Source organism: Anopheles coustani, chromosome 2, assembly GCF_943734705.1.
Source record: "Anopheles coustani chromosome 2, idAnoCousDA_361_x.2, whole genome shotgun sequence".
NCBI lineage: Eukaryota > Metazoa > Arthropoda > Insecta > Diptera > Culicidae > Anopheles > Anopheles coustani.
In genome coordinates this window covers 5,000,148-5,019,265 of record NC_071289.1, presented here as the reverse complement: position 1 = coordinate 5,019,265, position 19,118 = coordinate 5,000,148, and the positions used below count along the sequence as shown (strand labels likewise).

Sequence of the window (19,118 nt, the reverse complement as noted above, 5' to 3'; positions counted from 1 at the left end):
AAGCGGATGCAAAAGAGTCCACCAAAAAGGGGAGTCAAACAAATCATAACACAGTCGGAACCTGCGGAAGGGTGGCCACCGGCGTACGGCACCGGAACGTTCAATGCTTACCTAAATATTTTCCCAGCATAAGCACGAGAAGTTGTTTCTCTTAGCACAACGCACAACATTCCTTTGGTCGTTCTAATACTAATTATATTCCCTTCTATAAGCAACGCTTTGCTTCCACGTGTGTATGTGTTCCTACAGTACGGAGCAGTCAAAGTAAAATAGCCAGCGCAATGTTGTGCCAGTAAACTTTTCGTGTTGCTCAGGAGGTAGGGCAAAAACTTATCTCCAAAGTCCTGGCCCCCGGAGGACAACGACAGGCAACGAAACCGGGGAGAAGGCAGGACGAGTTCGTTCCGTCGGTGAACCAAAGCGAGATAACCGTTTGGAAGAAGTTCTGGTGTTGTTGTGTCACAATCGAAAACTTTCTAAGTATACCCCCAGAAACTCACACACATACATGACGGCACTGGTGGTGATGAAATTAATTAAAAGAATCAGGAATGTTTGTCGAGTTCCGCTCGCCACTGATATGGCGCGCCGTTAGACAGAACCTACAGCAACATATGTGCCGTTGATGCGTCGTCGCCCTCCTTGAATATGCGGCACACGTGGAAGGGTGTTTTTTCCGAGGGTATTGGTATTGGTTTTTGTTCCTTTTGAGTGCGTCAGAGGGCAAAGATTAGAGGAAGGTTTGTGGCACTGTTATAAGGGGCGCAAATTGAAAGTTAAGCATACCGGGGATGATGCTGAAGTGATTTACAATTACCTAATGTAGGGATTAAGGCGCCATTTTGTTGCGAAATTAGAAAACACCTTTTCTCATTAAAAAGTTGAACGGAAATTCAATAAAAAGTTGAAAACTTAAGCAACTTCAATGTAGTCAGAACTACGTTTTAATTGCATCCTTATGTCTTGCACTTGTATAGTATGAATCCTTCAAATAAATTGTTGTCGGTGTTCGATCCAACTGAGCCCTTCTACTATCAAAGGTTTCTTGGAAACAAATTCAGATGCATCGAACTCAATTAAATTCTTCGGTTTCTTTGAAGTCCACAACGTGCCGGGTTTCCCTATATCTGGAGCATCATGTAACAATTAGGACCACCATGCACCCAATCTCTGTGCTCTAAAGCATTCCTATGTCTCAAGAGGATATTGCATCGAATCAATTACACAGACTGTTACCGGTTGACTTTTTTGTAACATCACTCTTTCCTTCGATACCACAAAGTACCGTCCCTGTCCCCTTCGTCGCACAATTATCACTCACATTTGACGTAATTAAGACATTCCGGCAGCTTCGAGCATAATCTAACCACAAACTCGGACCAATTAAAGTGAACATGCATGAACACTCTTATCGTCGAACCAGACACGGGTTCATTTTTTTAGGACCTTTTTATTGAATCAACAGACTAAACCGATTGTTGGCTAACAAACGAAGCATTGCCGACCGTGAGACGCAGGTCAGTTTCCTTTTCCATCAGATTCGGTGAGACTTTGAATGTGATGTGAGCATTCAGTAACAGCTAGACCAAAAAAAAGGGAACGATCTAAGATTAGCTCCCGTTCACTGGCCGGGGCTGGGTGTGAACAATGTTTGATAAGAATTATAAAATGTTGCGCTAAGCTGCAAAACGTTGCCCTGCCGAAAATCGACGCACCGATCCAGAGCGCCATTGCTTAGTGATCGGTCCGCGGGTCAGGATGGCCGGACGGTGTCAGTACTTCCCCATCTGGTGTTTGGTGCTTGCTGTGTGCTGTGTGTTTCTGGTGCGCCACTATACCTACCCTAATGCGAGTGAGTGTTCCAAGTCCGGTTCAATATAGGATCCAAGGATTACCGTTGATTGCTGTTTGTTTTAAAGGATTACATTGTGTGGGGCGTGTTTACGAGGGTCCCGTTCTGGTGCGGATGGTAGCGTGGAGTGATCAGCGTGTGGAACCTATCTTCCAGGCTAAGGTTTACGATGGTACCGAGTGTGATCGCGTCTGCACTGAGAACGAAGTCCCACGGATATGCTACTTCAAGTGGATCGCGGAACACTACGCCGCCATGGGATCGTAAGTATCTGACAGCTTACGTTCCAGAAGTAAGTCCTCTGACCGTGGGTCATGTTCTCCGTAGTGCCTGTGGTGACTGCCGGTGGGGCAATCGGAGTCACTGCTTCCATCCGCAGTGCGTCACGGCGGATGGGATGGAGCGAGGCGTGCTCACGCTGAACCGCCAGATTCCGGGACCAACGATCTACGTCTGCAAGCACGACATGATCGTGGTCGACCTGATGAATCACATGGAGGGCTTGGAGTCGACGATCCACTGGCACGGCATCCACCAGTCGGACACACCCTGGATGGACGGTGTTCCGATGATCACACAGTGCCCCGTGCCTTCCAGTGCCACCTTCCGGTACGCATTCAACGCGTCGGAAGCTGGCACTCAGTTTTATCACTCACACTCCGGCCACCAGAAGGCGAATGGACACTACGGACTGTTCGTAGTACGGTCGCCGACCGACATCAACCGGGATCTGTACGATCATGACCTGAGCGAGCATCATATAGTTATTTCGGACTGGACGCTCGATTTGGTCGAAAAGTTTGTGCCGGGACTTCAGAGTAGTACCGTACAGATGGATTCAATCCTTATCAACGGTCGGGGGCGCCATTATGACGTAAGGATGAGACGATTAGAAGCTGTTTATGTCAAAGTAAACGTTTTTTTCATAACTCTTTTCAGGATGTAGAGAAAGAGTTACAAATTCAAGCACCTCTGACTGTGTATCGCGTGAAGAAGGGTTTAAGGTATCGGTTCCGACTAATCAGTAGTGGAAGTCAGTTCTGTCCGTTCCAACTTCAGGTAAGTGTGTCTAGTAATATCTGGAGAATTAAAATTGTCTTAGTGAATTCCAATAACGACGGGTGTTATTCATTTGGTGTCATTGAATCCAGATTGAAAATCATCGAATGCTACTCATCTCCACGGACGGTGGCGCGGTAAAGCCAAAGATGATAGACACACTCATTTCAACGTCCGGGGAGCGGTACGACTTCGTCCTTTCCGCCGATCAGAAACCTGGTAAGTGAAAGAAAGGCAACCCACGTAGGTTTGCAGGAAATACCAGTACCGTATGTTTGACTTGCCCGATTTGGTCCTCTCTCTTTCCTCTTACAGGCAACTACTGGGTGCGCGTCCGCGCCATCGGGTTCTGCAATATCGAGCGAAGGGAAGAATTCGCCATCCTGTCCTACGCAGACGAGCACACCGTAACGGATGAGGAACTAGCCTACCCGAAACCGAGGCCGCCCACCTGGGGCGAACGTTTTCCCTCGGGAACGGTAAGCCACTCATTCATCGGAAGGCAACGCCTACACCCGCACCTGTCACTTCATTGAGGTGTGCGTTGCATCCCACGCCCGGGGAAGATGCCTTTCTACGACGAATTTCTATTCAATTTTCCTACCCTTTTTTGCTGAACTCGGTACTGAACACGGTCCGCAACTAATGAAACTGATCTAAGACAGGAACACGGTCCGCGTCCGTACCTTTCCCTTATCAGCTAGCGTGACCGAACCCTGGTGCTCCGAAAAAGGACCACAAAAACCATACTATGCTCATTACCGGCACCACCATTCGGTGCATTTGTCTTCACCCCGCCGGCTCGTTCGTCGGCGCTTTTAATCATCATCGCCTACTTATCACCCCGAATTCCCGGAGCGTCCTTTTCGAACAGGTCTCATGTTTCTCGCGTCCAAGCGTTGGAGCTCAGTTGTTTGAAGCTGGCTCGGCTAAATTAAACACATGCAACATGGTTGTTTTTTGGTTCCTCTTGAATAATGTGCTTCATTTGCCTGACAACTCCGGGAGCCGTACGCATTATCATCAATGTATGAATGTAGGGAAAGAATTTTTAAATTAAATTCATCATGTTCCCATCAGCTGGTTCAACATGTGCTCGTATAAACATTGTCAAAAGAAAAGAGCTTAACTTAAAGCCTTATAGCAAATGAGTGAGCAAAGAGCAAAATTCAAACAAAACAATCCCATTCACTTGATCATCGCACAAGTGTTCGAAGGTAGCCCTTACTTGCCTTTTAAGAACCTTGTCCGAATCGTGGCCTCACTGGCTGCCTGCCAGAAGCGGGATTAAAGTAATTTCCGGGAAGGTTCGTATTTGTCGATATAAATGACGGAAGCCATGACGCAGGGAAGTCCCCTTTTCTAAGCACAAGCTAAGGGCAGGGTCTTAGGCTTCACCTTCGGCTTCAAGAGGCGCTCTGGACCGGGCTGAAGTGGTTCGGAATTGAACAACCATGAAGCCGCTGAAAGAAAGTAGAAGAACGGGCAAACAAAACCGTGTCCGCGATTATGAGAATTTGCTATTCGACGGGATGAGAGTCACTCGCATGTCGCACTCTAGGCGTGAAGTAAAAGTACACTCCAGAGTGGCATTAGCCACGGTTTAATCGCTTTCGATCCACCGTGCGGAAGGAGGGGGCAGTTATTAACGTTCCTTTCGTTGGCTTCATCCGGTTCCATCGTCGGCGCAAGGTTCTGAACAACCCGAACGCGACCTGCTACGTGCCGGACGACGACGACCTCTGCGTGGCCGACCTGGAGGCGTACGAGTCGCACCGGGACGACAGCCTGATCGATGCGGCCCCGGACAAGCAGTTCCGCATCCTGTTCAACACGTTCACCGCCGACCCGAACATCCTCTTCTCCGACCAGGGTTACGTCCGCTACATGAGTAAGTGGTGGCACAGGCTTCTGGGGACATTCCCCCTCCCCCGGCCTACCTTTACCCGTCCCTATAACCATGGGTTTTGTTTCTGTCGGTTTTCGCTTTTTACTTCACTTTTTAGCGGTCGTACTCACGCTCAACAACATCGGTGTCACGAACAACATCAGCATGGTCTTTCCGGACTTTCCGCTGCTCACGCAACCGGAACTGATTACCGGCGACACGCCGTTCTGCAACGAAACGCACAAGCCGGCCAGCTGCAAGCCGCACCGGGCCTGCTTCTGCCTCCACCGGCTCAAAGTTGCCCTGAACGACGTGGTCGAGATGTCGCTGATCGACGATGCGGAAGGTATATACGATACGATACGATACGAGGCAACGGTGTGCGTGCGTGCCAGTGCTTATAACACTCCCTCCCCTCCACCGTTTTCCGTTGCAGTTATCCGCGATTTGTACCACCCGTTTCACCTGCACGGCCATCGATTCATCGTGACGGGCATGGGTCAGCTGCCGGTGCTGCGGACGGCGGATGAGAAGATTGACTTCGTGGCCCGGCGTGTCACGCGCCACGTCCGGACGATGCCACCCAGTCACAACCCGCCGTACAAGGACACCATTTCGGTGCCGTCCCGCGGTTACACTAAAATACGCTTCCGGGCGGACAATCCAGGTACTTCTCGCTCCTCCCTTTCCCGACCATAACGTATGGTTTTTCCTAAATCGCTACATTCACGCTTATCACTCTTCCGTGTTGTTTTTTTTATTCCCCCTCGTGTAGGATTCTGGTTGGTGCACTGTCACTTCGAGTGGCATCTCGGCATCGGGATGAGCTTCGTGCTGCAGGTCGGCGAGGTCGAGCAGATGAAGCGAGCGCCGGATGATTTTCCACGCTGTGGCAGCTACAAACCGGACGTGTTTTCCCCCCGTCCTGCGCTGTGATAAAAATTCCACCCCCGCCCCCCCCGTTAACCACGACACCCAGGAGCAGTTCATCAAACCGGATGTCTATGTACATTAGGCAACAGTTTAAAAAAGGTTTTGTTTGCGGCGAGTCACGAACGAACATTGAGTCATGTCCTTGATGGGAGGAGAGTGTGTTCATGTTAGGCTAGCATAAATTTGGTGTTGCATGTTTTACCATTAAAAACCCTTACCTTTAAGGTACATTTCCCATCGTTTATTGTATTACAGCTGATTCTATAACCATTAATTTAATTAAAATAAACTAAAAGAATATTTTCAAATAAAAAGAGCATTGTTTAAGAAAACTGTTGGGTAAAGAAACGTGCCCCGGAAATAATGGAAAATTTTCAAAAGATCCACAACATAATGCAGGGTGAAGGAACAAGCACGCGAATTGTTTGCATTATGTTATCAAACTTTCCTATGTTTGCGTCCATTAACCTACTTTGCCACGATGTCCTGCTTTTCTTTCTTGTATTAGTTATGAAAACAAAAACCCGAGAAGAGAAGAAAAGATCATTAATGGGGCAGCAGCAAAAATAGCGGAACATTCTGCTCGTTTCACGAAACCTCCCTTCGTCGCTCGGGGCAGTTTTTGCGTACATTTTTTCCTTGTCTCTTGATTCTAAAAGTTGGTTACAATAAAAGTAACCTAAGTGAGACAAGTAAAGTTGCCTATTCAACCTCTTTGTAAGAGTTTTATTTTTCTTTTCGTTGAAAAACTGTGTCAAGCTAGGTTTCTATTGAACAAAATTCCGCTCTATTTGAGTATAGACCCAATAAATTCTGACCCAAAGCAATCTTTTACGGAAAGCTAAATATTCCACTCTCCAATCACCATCATAGCACATGGTCGCTGGTGGAAAAAAAAACACTTCCTCCTGCTCGTGACGAACCTTATTGACCTGGTTCGTTACGGTTTCCGGCTCGAGAAGCAACCGGACCCGCCAATCCTTTAAGCTCGTTAATTTCTTCGCATCTCATTGCATCTGCAGCTCGTTCCGCCGACTATAGAGGCCTGTTGATGGCCGTCGGCTCATCGGTGCGCTCCACGGGTGACCGGCTGTACCTGGAAGTGAACAATAATCTTTATGTCGTTTTTCCGTCCACTTACCTGCTCTACGTTCCGACCCCCTACAACAATTCACCCGCGATTCCCTCCGGCGCGGCGCCTTGTAGTATACTACAACTTGGATTATAATAAGTTCCACGAATCTTTGCCCGCTTTTGCTGAGGTGATTGTGTGACGTTGGCCGGTCGCCTCCCTTTTGGGTCGGTTGCTAACGAGGGATAACGTAGGATCAAAATGCCCAGCTAGCGAAATCTTTAGTCAAACCGATCGTGACGCTACAATCTGGATATATCTCCGACGGCTGTTTGGGTAAACCGCAGTGTTGATTGTTCACGTTGGTCTGGACAATTTGTTCTGTTTTTGTTCAACTACAACAGCCAGTTGGAATGGATGTCTACAAACGGTTCTCCCCCGCGATGTTGAACCACGCTTTGTTTTCTGAAGATAAAGATGAACAGTTTAAGATGTAAGCAAATATCGCGGAATCGTGGTACGTCTGGCATGTTTTTCTGATGGAAAACAGTTCCAAGAAAATCCAGTAGACGATTTCGGTTTTTGTCCCGCTTCAGTTGAAAAGAGGGCAAATTATTGAATTATCTTTTTTGCTATTTTTTTACGACCATTATGGAGACGCCCGGTTGATCTTGACAGTGAGGTAGAAGGTGTTCGGCCGCATAGACTCACACACACAGACACACATGTACAAGACATACGAAAGGCTATCTCCAAAGCTCCTAATTCCCAAGCCATAAAGCCCGCGGATTTCTATTGCCTCTCGAGTCGGACGGCATTCCGCTATAAATATTTGCGCCAGCGGGCGCGAATGGTCACAGTACTGTCAGTTGCACCTACGTTCGCATCGAGAACGGGACCGCATTTACTTTTGCCCGATCATTAGGGCCAAGGTCGGAACTTCTAGTGGGTGTGAATTAGACCAGACGATTCTTGTGATTCAGTGTAACCCCGAAAGCGGATGAAAAACGTGATGCGATCCTCACTTTTGACAGTAATCGTAGCCCTATGCTGCCTCGAAATAGAAGCGCAAACATGGCTACAAACGGCATTGGAGCGTTCAAACGGAACACTGGACGTGCGATCATTTCCGGGTGAACAGTGTTTGCGTCAGTGTGACGACACGCAGCCACGGATTTGCCACTTTGCCTGGACGATGGAACACTACCACGTGATGGGACCGTAAGTAATAAGCCGAGTTGTTGTTGCGTCTAAGTCAACAAAAGTGTATCTTCCTGAAGTTCCGGAGTCCACCGAGACACTTCTTCTACGTGCGAGATGTATATCGTCACCTTGTTTTCGTCGGAGAATAGATGCAAACACGCAGCAAAGCCCCACAGAACTAGGCGATACGAACAGCTGAGATCGTGTGCATAGTGATAGGAATCCGAGAGAACTCCAGCGTATCGTAAACTATCTCAGAACTGGCGTCATAGGTTTACGACCCGCTCAATGTTCGATGTGGGGAAGATATAGCTGGTTTTTTAGTTTAAAAGTGCAACATTACCTCGATGGGAAAATCCTCTGCTACTGGGTGCTACTAAGTTAGTCCAGGGCCAAGGGTGATTTGTTGATGAACTAGAGTGTCTCATAAAAATACTTCGAACTTGAAGAGGTCATAAAAATATGACTACATCTAAAAATGCAACATCCAGCTGGATTAGTTGTGCAGCACTTGAGGAAGGAACGCCTTGTTCAACGTTATCGAGAGAAAGTATTATACCTTTATTCGTGATGTAGGCTAAGCGGCATTAAGGTCTTAATTCGATTACATGCTCTATCCAGACAACATGTCTAGCAGGAAATATTACAGTTACTAGTTAGCCATAATCATTCGGGATTAGAATGATATGGTACGGATAAGCGGGAATCCATTCGGAATGTACGACTTGACCCACTTGAAATAGTCGCGTGAAGTATTCTCGAGACCCCGGCAGGTCATTCGGCAGTGATCCACTTCAAGTGATACTTCAACACGGTGACACTTAACCGGTTTCAATGAATTCAGAAGTGTCTTTCTTATGACACGACCAAACACGGGTGTTTATGAATGAATGTTCCATTGGAGAACTGGAAGTAAAGCTCACTTGTCATTCTTTTTATTCCTCCAGTGCTTGTCGGGACTGCGCTAAAGGTAAACGGGAGGACTGCTATCATCCGGCCTGCATCACAGCTGATGGTGTCGAGCGAGGTGTTATGAGTATCAACCGGAAAATCCCCGGGCCAGCCATCAGCGTGTGCCGAGGGGATCTACTCGTGATCGATATCACAAACGCCATGGCTGGCACATCCGCTACCATCCACTGGCACGGATTACATCAGCGTGCGACGCCCCACATGGATGGCGTTCCGTTCATCACGCAATGTCCGATCGGATTCGGGAACACCTTCCGGTACGCTTATCACGCCACCGAACCCGGAACTCAGTTCTATCACTCGCACTCGGGACACCACAAGGTGAACGGCCACTACGGTGCGCTTGTGATACGTGAGCCCCGCAAGGATGACCCAAATGGTGACCTCTACCACTACGACACACCGGCCCACGTGATTCTGGGGTCCGACTGGATGCACATCGACGGGGAAATGTTTATGCCCGGGCTTCCATCGGCCGGCGGAATCATGCCGGTGAACCTACTCATCAACGGACGAGGGACGTTCCGAGGTTCCACGCAGACACCGCTGGAGGTGTTCTACGTACGTCGGGGGGCACGCTTCCGGTTCCGATTCATCAACGCGGCTAGTCACGTTTGCCCACTTCAGCTACAGATCGAAGATCACACGATGGAGATCATCGCCAGCGACTCGTTCCATCTACAGCCGCGCAAGGTGGACACACTGGTCACCACTTCCGGTGAGCGGTATGACTTCATTGTCGATGCACAAGGTGCTAGAGGTAAGAAACACTTTACTTTCGTCGCGATTGAGGCATAACCAACTCTTATTCTATGCGTTTTTTTTTTTCAGATACCTACTGGGTACGCCTACGAGCCCTTGGACCATGTGAACAGCTTCAACTCGAGCAGTACGCCGTCCTCAGCTACACCGATACACCATTGCCTGATGCAGCCTTCCCGACAGAGCCTCCGCCGCCTTATGAGAAGCCGTTCCCTAACGCTGCAACGATAAACCATCCGAACGCCACTTGTGGGCAACCGGAGTTTGAAGACTACTGTATCACCGACCTACAGGCCTACGACACGGACGAAGCGGTCGTGAACGGACTTCCGGATCATCAGTTTACACTTGGCTTCTATAACTATCCTGTCTCTTTTAACGATATGTTCGAGCGGCGTCCATATGAACATTTTATGAGTATGTATTCTTGAGGAATCTTTTTGTGATAAGACTTATAGTTCTATTTAAGATGATTTCTCTTTAACTCTTCAGATATCCACGCTGACATTATGCTACAGGGTGCCATCAACAACATCAGCCTTGCTTATCCACCCTTCCCGCTCCTCACACAACCGGAGCAGATCGACGAAAGCATGTTCTGCACAAGCGAAAACCGACCTGCCCGATGCGCCGACCGCCAACTCTGCACCTGCATCCACCGGATCAAGATCAAGCAGGGCGCCCTCGTGGAGCTGTACATCCTCGACCTAACGCCCTCCGTCGGTGACCTAAACCACCCGTTCCACCTGCACGGCTACCAGATGTTCGTGATGGAGCTCGGCCAGGACCGGCGGGTTCCGATCACGGTCGAAATCGCCCAACAGATCGCCCGCCAGCGACTTCGGCAGCGTAACGCGGCCGGACTTCCGCCCCGCAAGGACACCGTGTCCATTCCGAGCCGGGGTTACGCACGGGTTCGCTTCCGTGCGGACAATCCCGGCTTCTGGTTGATGCACTGTCACTACGAGTGGCACACGGCGGTCGGTATGGCGCTGGTGCTGCAGGTCGGCGAAACGGACCAGATGGTGAAACCGCCGGCCGGCTTCCCCAAGTGCAACAGCTACACCCCGCCAGTGGAGGATCTGCTGACGGATGGTCTCTGAGGAGGGATGAGGAACGGGGGGGAAAAGCAGCCGATCGAAAACCACACGATTGTGATACCAACGCTACAGCATTATTTATTCTTGCCATCGTTACCTTTAAGTACTATACTCCAGGGGTTAAATGAATAATAAATTATTTTTAAGAAAAATTTCATCATCAGACATTGAAGCCGTTTGATGATCAAACGCTGTGTAATCAGCTTGAAACCATGTCTTATATCTGTGTGTCGGATCGTGAAGAAAAGTAGGCTTTTCAATCAAAGAAGGTATAGCTTTACGTGTATGAATGTATAAATTAAAGAAGTTGGAAAGGAGGCATTTAAAAGGTGAAACTGTAAGTTGCAAAAATAATAATAAAAGGATCAACCGAAGCAAGTATGAAAAATGAAATGGCTTATCCAATTTGTATTTATTTATTTTGGAGTCACATTATCACATTCTATTAGTAAAACAAGGTTTCTTAAGTTTAGTCAAACCTCAATCAAGCACGCGTCATATACTGATGAAGATTATTATGAACAGACTCCGTTTATATCACATTCAGAACAATGATAAAGGGGCTATTGAGACTCGACAAGAGACTCTCTTGATTCTCTTCTCGACCTAGACGACTTCTTCGCCCTTAGCGAGAGGGTTTCAATTATCCTTGATGGTTGATAGACTGATCACTATCAAGAACTTCTCCCATACGCAACTCAGATCATTCTCTGGTTAATAAAAACATAGCAGAGGACTGATTGACCCCGGGTTCCTCCGACGATTAAAAAAAACCTCTCAAAAATGCAGAATATCAGTCGCATCAGAAGGCACATCACCATCCCATCAGAGGCCCCGACATGGGCGTCGTCGTCGTGCGCGTGTAAATGCCACTTGAGTGTAAGTACACCCACAGCGCGTCAAAGGTTACAATGCCACTCGAAAAAGTGAAAAGGGAAAAGGAAAAGAATCGAAGGAGATGAAAAATCTCAACGCTTGAAAGATGAATCCCGTCCCCGTTCCCTGCACGCGCCCGAGAACATTAGAACACGGTAACGGCTGGAAAGCGAGGGTTTTAAATTTCAATTACAATGCACTTGCTTTCATCAACGCGCCGAGAGATGGCGCGATAGGACCGCGCTTCCGGTGTCGCGAGAAAACGACATCCGTGCCGTGCCATTGTGTTCCGACGGGTAAACCGTTTAGCGGGACACAAATGCGCCCACCGCAACACACCCTCCCCCCACTTCAGCAACACGCCCACCGGAAGCGCTTATCTGGCTTTTCCTTCGGAGACATTACTCGCCCTTCCCGAGCCGGGCCCGCGTGGAGGACGTGTCTCGCACGTTTCTATTATTGTTCAAGTGTGTTGTGTGTGAGGGTGTGCTGAACTAACGATCCGGTTTGCCTTCCCTTGCCCGTGATGGGAACACAAGTGGATCTTCTGAAACGACAAGCAACAAACGATGCCTCACATGTCTCGCAGGATGTGAGATTCACTCCAGTTCCACCAGAAACTGCTGATGATTGCCGAACGGCTTCATTCGTCCAGGTCGGCGATTCGCGATTACAGCAGATTTTCCGGACGGGAAACGCAAGTAAGAAAAAGGAACAACACGGGTGTCGCTCTTCCCTTTCCCAAGAACTACGTTGGGATAGGAGTGAATTTAAATCATTCCAAGCATTGTCGGAAGTGCTAGGTCACTGTAAAGCTTCTTAATGATAATGATATTAACGAGCGAGCTTACCGTTCCGGATACAATTGCAGATTTAAATCGTACACTAAGGTAATCCCAGCTCGCTTTTAATCGTACCAGCATTTAATTTCGCCTTCCTGACTTCCGTTCCGAGCGTCCAGATTAAGGTTGGATAAACGAGGACAAAATAAGACACATTGAATGCACGTTGCGCAAGAATGTTTTACAGCGTGGAAATCAAATGGAAATTAAATTTTTGGTTTTGGGTTTTCCTTGACGAAAACTACTTTGGTGTTGTAAAGATGAATTGCATAAATTTGTTAAATAAAGTACCATTTTTGTACCAACCGAAATTGAAAGGGCATCCGGCACGCATAGTCAACTCTCATAGCTTACTTTGTGCCCTCAGAAAGGCCAGGTGGCGCATCGCTTTGCTGTGGCCGGGGTGTGTATGCATAAATAAAATGCCCCTTCCTATTTGCCATGCCGTTTGAGTCTTCTCTTGAAAGTCTGGTTTACCGACATCCTACGGTGCTTTTCTCGTTCCATTGCACGTCCCAGAGCAAACGGTTTTGCCCGAAACCCAAAGGTATGCCTCGGTTAGAGCAACATACCTGGTGTTGATACCTCGTGATGATACCTTGCGCAGAGGACTCTTGCACTTCGGAAAGTCGCCCCCGGTCTGCCCAGTTGACCAGCTGGAATTTCGTGCTTCAAAAGGCAGCCTTCGTCGAACAGGTTGAACGAAAGCTCTACCAGCATGCATGCATCCTACCACCAAAAGGTGCCAAAGATGAGCCAGAGGACTCATTTGCTTTTCAGCTACTTTCTTCTTTCGTTTTTTAGTCGAAACTCCGGTGCTCCCCTACGAAAAGTCTGGTTTATTTTCACCCGATTCTAAGTATCCCTTTTCGGTTTTTGAATTTTACTTTCCCTCGCGTGCAAATATGTTTACCAACCTGGGCAGTCTCACACCTGCATGGAACTTTCAGCTTTTCATTTTCGGGTGCCGACCGTCTGTTTTTGCATCTTTCTAATCGATGGGAGCTAGAAAAACAGCTCCTTGCAGAAAAAAAAACTTGTTGATCATGAATGAGGTTTTGACACATTTTCTTTAGAAGTGTCCCCAAAAAGAAGCTTCATGGAATCCTTTCACCTCGGGTCTAAAAAAGGAGATAGATTCCGAACCCTCCATCAGCTCCATGGTGAATCATAATTGGGATCTTTTAAAAGCACTTCAATCTGCGGGGGAAAAAGTCCCCTAAGAGTCTTACGCAAACTGTGGCACTTGAAAAATATGTTCCGCTTATCATGAACACTATCTTAATCAGGGCTTTCAGTGGTACACTGGTGAAATAAGCTACTTAAATTTGCCGATAAAATCTTAAATGGAGGAACCCCACAAACTGAAGTACTAACACCCACAAGTGTGCGTTATTTGATTCACGAGAGTGAAATTGGATCATAGTTTAGGTTCGTTTATCGGCAACTGATTCAAACATCAATTATATCTTTTCGCTTATACCGGAAACCCATTCATTCCGATGGTGGTTATTAAGAGCATATTAAACCTGGCAAAGACAAACCTAAAAAACCAACATTGTAAGCGGCTTCTTTCGCTGCCGTACACAATTAGAAGGCATTTGAAAGATACGGTGGGTGAGAAGAGAACTCGACTTGCACCCGATAAATGACTACGAAGCGACCAAGGACGTCGCCACCATCGTCCTGGGAAACATAGTTCCCGTAAAACCTTTCCCCGGCTAACGTGATTATAACCGGGCGGCAAACGATGATAACGATGTCGGGCACACCGTCCGACGACCGTAGGCCTCCCAGTAAGTGCTGAACGGTTAACCACATTGAATTACAACCCATTTGGTGCATGTGCGGTCACGCGGGAGAGGCCAGGGATTCACGGAAGGGCGGCGAAAAAACACCCAACCGGATGTCATAAAATTACCGTAAGAGCGTTTATCGAGAAAATTGCTCTGCCAGCAGGAAACCTGATTCAAGGAGCAAACCCTCGCCAAACCCCTCCGGTCGGCCGTCGTCGCCTTCTCGCGGTCAGGGAATGTTCGCAAGGGGACCGGAAATCATCTGCAAACAATTTTCATCTAATCGTTGCCTCTCGCAACGGTCGGACCCAAGTGGTAGTGTCCTGATTGTTGCAAAGATCCTTGGGCCGCAACAGTTTGCCACTAATCGAAAGGGTCGGTGCATGGAGCCGGGATTCGGGCGGTCCTGTAACCGGAACCGAAAGTGACCCATCTTTGAATGTAGAACATGCCGATAGGCAGTGGTTTCCTAGCAAAAACCTGCCGATAGGCATTCTCGCGAACGTCCTACAGTAATAATTGGTTCTCTGGAACTAACCGCAAGGGCATATGTCGTCCTTGGTTAAGCTTTCCTCTCCGACCAAGATTGGAAGAGTCCTGTAATACTGTTTTAATATTTTTATTATCACAAGCAATTGCTTGGTTTGTCCATATATCATGTCAAAACCACATTCAACAAGTAAATGTAAATTGTTTATGGTAAAAGGAAATTGGAAATTTTTTTTGTATGGAGTAGTCGCCTCTGGCGCGCGATCATGCACTGCATCGAATATTCGGTATATTATCCTTTTTATTGTTCATGAAGCAATAGATATATAAGGCAATAGATATATATGTAGAACATTTTCGAGCAGTCATCCTACTTCGTTCTACTCACCATACAAAACTGCTCGATTTGTGTTTCACGTAGGACGTTTTTAGCACGATTTGCTCGAAATCGCCAAGCGGGCTTGCAGTGAAATATTGCTATCGTCTTCCAGTAGCTTAATGTAGTTCTTAGTGATGTGAAAATTAAATCCCTGTAAGGACTTGATTCTTACTATTCCAACTCCTCTGATCCGGATCGCTAAATCCGAATCCCGATCCGTCATATCATGCGTGCACATCGAATTTGACGATTTTTGATGTCATTTGTTAAATCATTTGAATGGTTTACGATAGAAAAACAGTATATGGCCAATCTTATTCTCAGTTAATTCAAACAACACATACACTCGTTCTGATCAAAAGTTCGGTTCATTTGGCATGCAATTTATGAAAGTTGAAAGTTGTAGTTCTATATCGACTCGCAACGTAACTAATTTGGTTCACCAAATCAATTCGGATCAAGATGATTAAAATCCCAAACAAACCAAATCTGATCCGAATCCTTCAAATGGGATCCAATCTTCGAATCACCCGAATCCCGATTCTGCCAACACTACAAGTGTTAACTTTTGTTAATCAAAATACCACATTTACAAACTAGAAAGTTGTTATTATTCTACAATAGACTCACCAAACGACGATCAACAGGTTGAATCGGCAATTTTGGATAGAATTGGTGTAGTTTTGCGTGAACAGCTAACGTTACCTGCCTTGTAGAAAGCTACATTCCCAGTGAAAACATGCCACCCCGTCCGCTAGCCTATCTGACCAGAAAGGAATGTTTTAGCGCGTGTCACCGGTTACATAGGTCGGTTCGTTGTACTTTAACTTTCCCTCCGAACAAGCACACATTTTTTCACCAACTACCCTCATACACAGTCCTTTCCTGAACGACGAAGATAACCGGCAGGTGTACGGCAAGTGCAACAATCCGAACGGACATGGCCACAATTATACCGGTAAGTGAGGTGCTCGCAGCTGAAATTCTTCCGACAAACGGAAACAGGCAAATTTGATCTCTCTTTGTAGTGGAGGTAACAGTCCGCGGTCCGGTGGACCCGAAGACCGGCATGGTGATAAACATAACCGATTTGAAGGAGTACATGGACCATGCCATCATGAAAAAGTTGGACCACCTGAACCTGGACAAGGATGTGCCGTACTTTAAGAATCTCCCCAGCACCACCGAGAACGTTGCCATTTTTATATGGGACAGCTTGAAGTTGATCATGAAACTTCCAGAACTGCTGTACGAAATCAAAATCTATGAAACAGATAAAAATTCTGTTGTCTATCGCGGCGAGAAACACGAAGCAGGACATCACCATCATCAAGAGGCACCGAAGAATGTGCGCCCTACGGCGTCGTCGGAAACCTCCTCCAATCTCTCATCTGATTCGGACAGCTAAATACGCAGCTGTTCATCGCCAGCCTCTAGAAATTTATGGTAGAAAAAGTGAACTTGTTGCCTCTTTCGGATTTTTTTTACTGCAGTATTGCATATGAAATGTATTATGAATTAGGAAGCCTCGGATCTGACCCCCTCCATGACGATCAAATGAAGATGAAAGACTATGATAAATGGACTCAATAAAAATGGGATATTTCAAAGCATTATCACAAAGCAGAGAATATTGCTGTTTTGAATATTTTATTAAAACTGTTAAATAGTAATCGACAAATCTATGCACCTGAAAGTAGGTTCTGATGAGCGAAATTCTATCACTTCGCTATTGCTTGCAAATAAAACCATATTACTAGTATCACTCACTGTTTTGCAAATAACCCTGGTAAGCCTTCTATATTTACATTAACTTGAGAAAAATCTTTCTTATGCTGACATGTTTGATTGGCTCTACTGGGTCGATTATCAAACGATATTTCTCTCACTATTTGATTAAAATCAGCGTGCAATCTATATATAGTGCATCCCCTCCCTGTAAGCGTTCTGTGGTTTTTTGGTAAATATACGAGATTCAAATACCTTTCGTTTGCAGTGTGGACAAATATGTAATTCCCCTGTTCCTCACAAGAAAGTAATGATTTGGCTTGCAAATATGTTGACGACGATTTAAATTTCATCGTCATCAAACTTTTTAGCATAGTTAATGGACACGTACGGAATTCCCAGCTCAAAATCGTTCCGTGGCCAGTACTTCAGCGTCGGTCGGCTTTCGGGGCGTTCGTCGTTGACGAAAAAGAAAGCAAACAGAACGCATGCCGGATAAGCGGAGATGAAAATGAGAATATGCCAAAATCCGTGCAGATACGGGAAGTTCATCGACGACCAGGTATCGCAGAACATACGATCGTTGATCCAGCATACGATGGCAGCTATCAGGATCGTTGTGTTACGAACACCCAAACGGTACACGCGCTCATCCTTGACACTGAAAATAGTTTCAGAGAACTTTTTTATGATGAATGCTTTTAACCATAAAGGCGCTACTTACATTTTCAATTCCTTATACAAAAGGTACGTTGCTGGTATGGCCAAAAACATGAGTGCAAACGCATTTATGGCAGGATGGCAAAACGAGAGAGCTGTGGCAGCGATGGAAAATATCGACATCGATAAGCAGAACCGTTTCCTGCAAACGAAACCAAATGTCAAGTAACAATTACTTCTACCACGTGTCTCAAAAACACGTGTTCGGTTTAGTCTCGCTCCCGTACCTAGATCCTTTGAAGATTCTCGGAAAATGTCGCCTCGGACAGAACAGGCTTAGGGTGGCCATAAACACCCACAAAATGGTCAACTCATCGAGTAGCTGGCCAAGTAAACTGAGTGTCGCGTGGAAGTATGCCGACGAAAGGCCGACCACAATCAACAGGACCCAGATCAGATGGATGGCCGGTTGTATGAACTTCCCGTAGTCTTTAAACAGGTAGATAAGGAACGGTGGGCCAAGAAGAAACAATACGTTGCTAATCTGCAAATATAGTACGAGCAAACAGGAAGCACAAATTATCAAACAGAATGACATTATGTGTACACATACCAGTGGATTAATTTATGCAAAGTGATAAATGGTAATGGTACAGAAATTCGAGAAAGGGTCGCGTGTAAGAGAAAAGGCGGCTACTTGAACGAAGCAGTAGAAGGTAATTAAGCATTATGTAATGAAAACCATTGCGCATACCATTTTTGTTTTGCCAATTGCACGAATAATTGACGGCACACGCGGAATCAGCGGAAGGCCACATTTTGCACCATCTTACCGTATTCACAAACTCGGCAATGTCTGGCGAAACTAGATAGTTTCCCTCGCACCAATCCACTGGTGAACTGCCACGTTCTAGATGTTCCCAGGTCATGCTTTGCAACATACTAAACTAACCATGAATCGTACAACACGTTCAACTGCGGAAAACGAACGAAAATTATTCCGAATCAATGATAAACTAGACTCGATACCGTTGAATCAAGTAGAACGGTTCGATTTCAGCTTGGTGTTAAATAACCTACTTTCTTTGTTTACGTCCACTGCGTAGTTCTATGCCACGGTCTGTTGCTCGAGACGATTTCTAATGCAATTCTGGAAGGAAAACGCACAGCTGTTCCTATTTACCCTTTAATTGACGGCAGGTGCGCTTGTTTATAATTTTCTCCTTTTTGACAGAAGCCTGAAGTTTCCCTTTAAATTTACAAATCAGTGGTAACTTGTTCTTGTATTTCCCGTTTTTTGTGTAGGAGAGTTCAATTTTAAGAAAGTAAAGAGTTTCATTGTAAAATGTTTAGCAATGATTGAATATTTCACGTACTACCTGCCTGTTGTTTCAACCTCCTGGTTCACGTATCCTTGTGTCCAACTCGTCACGAATTCGTGCTGTCAAACCATATTTGACAATCGTTCGAGTCTTCTTCGAGGATTCCACTCGAGTGCAGTTATTCT

General features: G+C 46.4%; 4 protein-coding genes across 6 annotated transcripts; 3 read left to right on the top strand and 1 right to left on the bottom strand.

Moving 5' to 3' along the window:
* The first annotated feature begins 1,758 nt into the window (after positions 1-1,758).
* Positions 1,759-5,735, top strand: LOC131267611 (uncharacterized). The gene is made up of 10 exons (XM_058270528.1): positions 1,759-1,852; positions 1,920-2,115; positions 2,180-2,726; positions 2,792-2,911; positions 3,004-3,130; positions 3,227-3,390; positions 4,604-4,802; positions 4,918-5,145; positions 5,236-5,466; positions 5,575-5,735. Exons 1-10 carry the CDS (start codon positions 1,759-1,761, stop codon positions 5,733-5,735), a joined length of 2,067 nt encoding a protein of 688 aa, XP_058126511.1.
* A 1,546-nt stretch (positions 5,736-7,281) lies between these two features.
* Positions 7,282-10,844, top strand: LOC131267604 (uncharacterized). Its single transcript, XM_058270522.1, has 5 exons — positions 7,282-7,297; positions 7,839-8,025; positions 8,955-9,739; positions 9,811-10,158; positions 10,234-10,844. The coding sequence occupies exons 1-5, from the start codon at positions 7,282-7,284 to the stop codon at positions 10,842-10,844; spliced, it is 1,947 nt and encodes a 648-aa protein (XP_058126505.1).
* A 4,945-nt stretch (positions 10,845-15,789) lies between these two features.
* LOC131262270 (6-pyruvoyl tetrahydrobiopterin synthase) lies at positions 15,790-16,839 on the top strand. Its single transcript, XM_058264237.1, has 3 exons — positions 15,790-16,030; positions 16,102-16,181; positions 16,252-16,839. Exons 1-3 carry the CDS (start codon positions 15,963-15,965, stop codon positions 16,629-16,631), a joined length of 528 nt encoding a protein of 175 aa, XP_058120220.1. The 5' UTR covers positions 15,790-15,962; the 3' UTR covers positions 16,632-16,839.
* A 7-nt stretch (positions 16,840-16,846) lies between these two features.
* On the bottom strand, positions 16,847-18,778 carry LOC131262267 (alkaline ceramidase). Of its 3 annotated transcripts, none has more exons than XM_058264233.1 (5): positions 18,692-18,778; positions 18,445-18,586; positions 17,899-18,155; positions 17,676-17,813; positions 16,847-17,612 (listed from the first exon to the last, which is right to left on the bottom strand). In XM_058264233.1, the coding sequence occupies exons 2-5, from the start codon at positions 18,550-18,552 to the stop codon at positions 17,294-17,296; spliced, it is 822 nt and encodes a 273-aa protein (XP_058120216.1). In that variant the 5' UTR covers positions 18,553-18,586; positions 18,692-18,778; the 3' UTR covers positions 16,847-17,293. The 3 variants fall into 3 exon arrangements, with proteins under 3 accessions (XP_058120216.1, XP_058120218.1, XP_058120217.1); XM_058264235.1 differs by having other exon boundaries at positions 18,705-18,747; XM_058264234.1 differs by lacking the exon at positions 18,692-18,778 and having other exon boundaries at positions 18,445-18,685.
* Positions 18,779-19,118: the final 340 nt, after the last annotated feature.

Excerpts from the sequence above, each read along its gene's own strand:
- LOC131262270 (XM_058264237.1), top strand. The coding sequence starts at position 15,963 with ATGCCACCCCGTCCGCTAGCCTATCTGACCAGAAAGGAATGTTTTAGC. Across the intron at positions 16,031-16,101 it reads GCGTGTCACCGGTTACATAG|TCCTTTCCTGAACGACGAAG; the intron begins GTCGGTTCGTTG and ends CCTCATACACAG. Across the intron at positions 16,182-16,251 it reads ACATGGCCACAATTATACCG|TGGAGGTAACAGTCCGCGGT; the intron begins GTAAGTGAGGTG and ends CTCTCTTTGTAG.
- LOC131262267 (XM_058264233.1), bottom strand. The coding sequence starts at position 18,552 with ATGTTGCAAAGCATGACCTGGGAACATCTAGAACGTGGCAGTTCACCA. Across the intron at positions 18,156-18,444 it reads TTGCCGAGTTTGTGAATACG|ATTAGCAACGTATTGTTTCT; the intron begins GTAAGATGGTGC and ends CTATATTTGCAG. Across the intron at positions 17,814-17,898 it reads AGAATCTTCAAAGGATCTAG|GAAACGGTTCTGCTTATCGA; the intron begins GTACGGGAGCGA and ends TTTCGTTTGCAG.
- LOC131267611 (XM_058270528.1), top strand. The coding sequence starts at position 1,759 with ATGGCCGGACGGTGTCAGTACTTCCCCATCTGGTGTTTGGTGCTTGCT. Across the intron at positions 1,853-1,919 it reads CTATACCTACCCTAATGCGA|GATTACATTGTGTGGGGCGT; the intron begins GTGAGTGTTCCA and ends TTTGTTTTAAAG. Across the intron at positions 5,467-5,574 it reads CTTCCGGGCGGACAATCCAG|GATTCTGGTTGGTGCACTGT; the intron begins GTACTTCTCGCT and ends CCCCTCGTGTAG.
- LOC131267604 (XM_058270522.1), top strand. Across the intron at positions 8,026-8,954 it reads CACTACCACGTGATGGGACC|TGCTTGTCGGGACTGCGCTA; the intron begins GTAAGTAATAAG and ends TTATTCCTCCAG. Across the intron at positions 9,740-9,810 it reads CGATGCACAAGGTGCTAGAG|ATACCTACTGGGTACGCCTA; the intron begins GTAAGAAACACT and ends TTTTTTTTTCAG.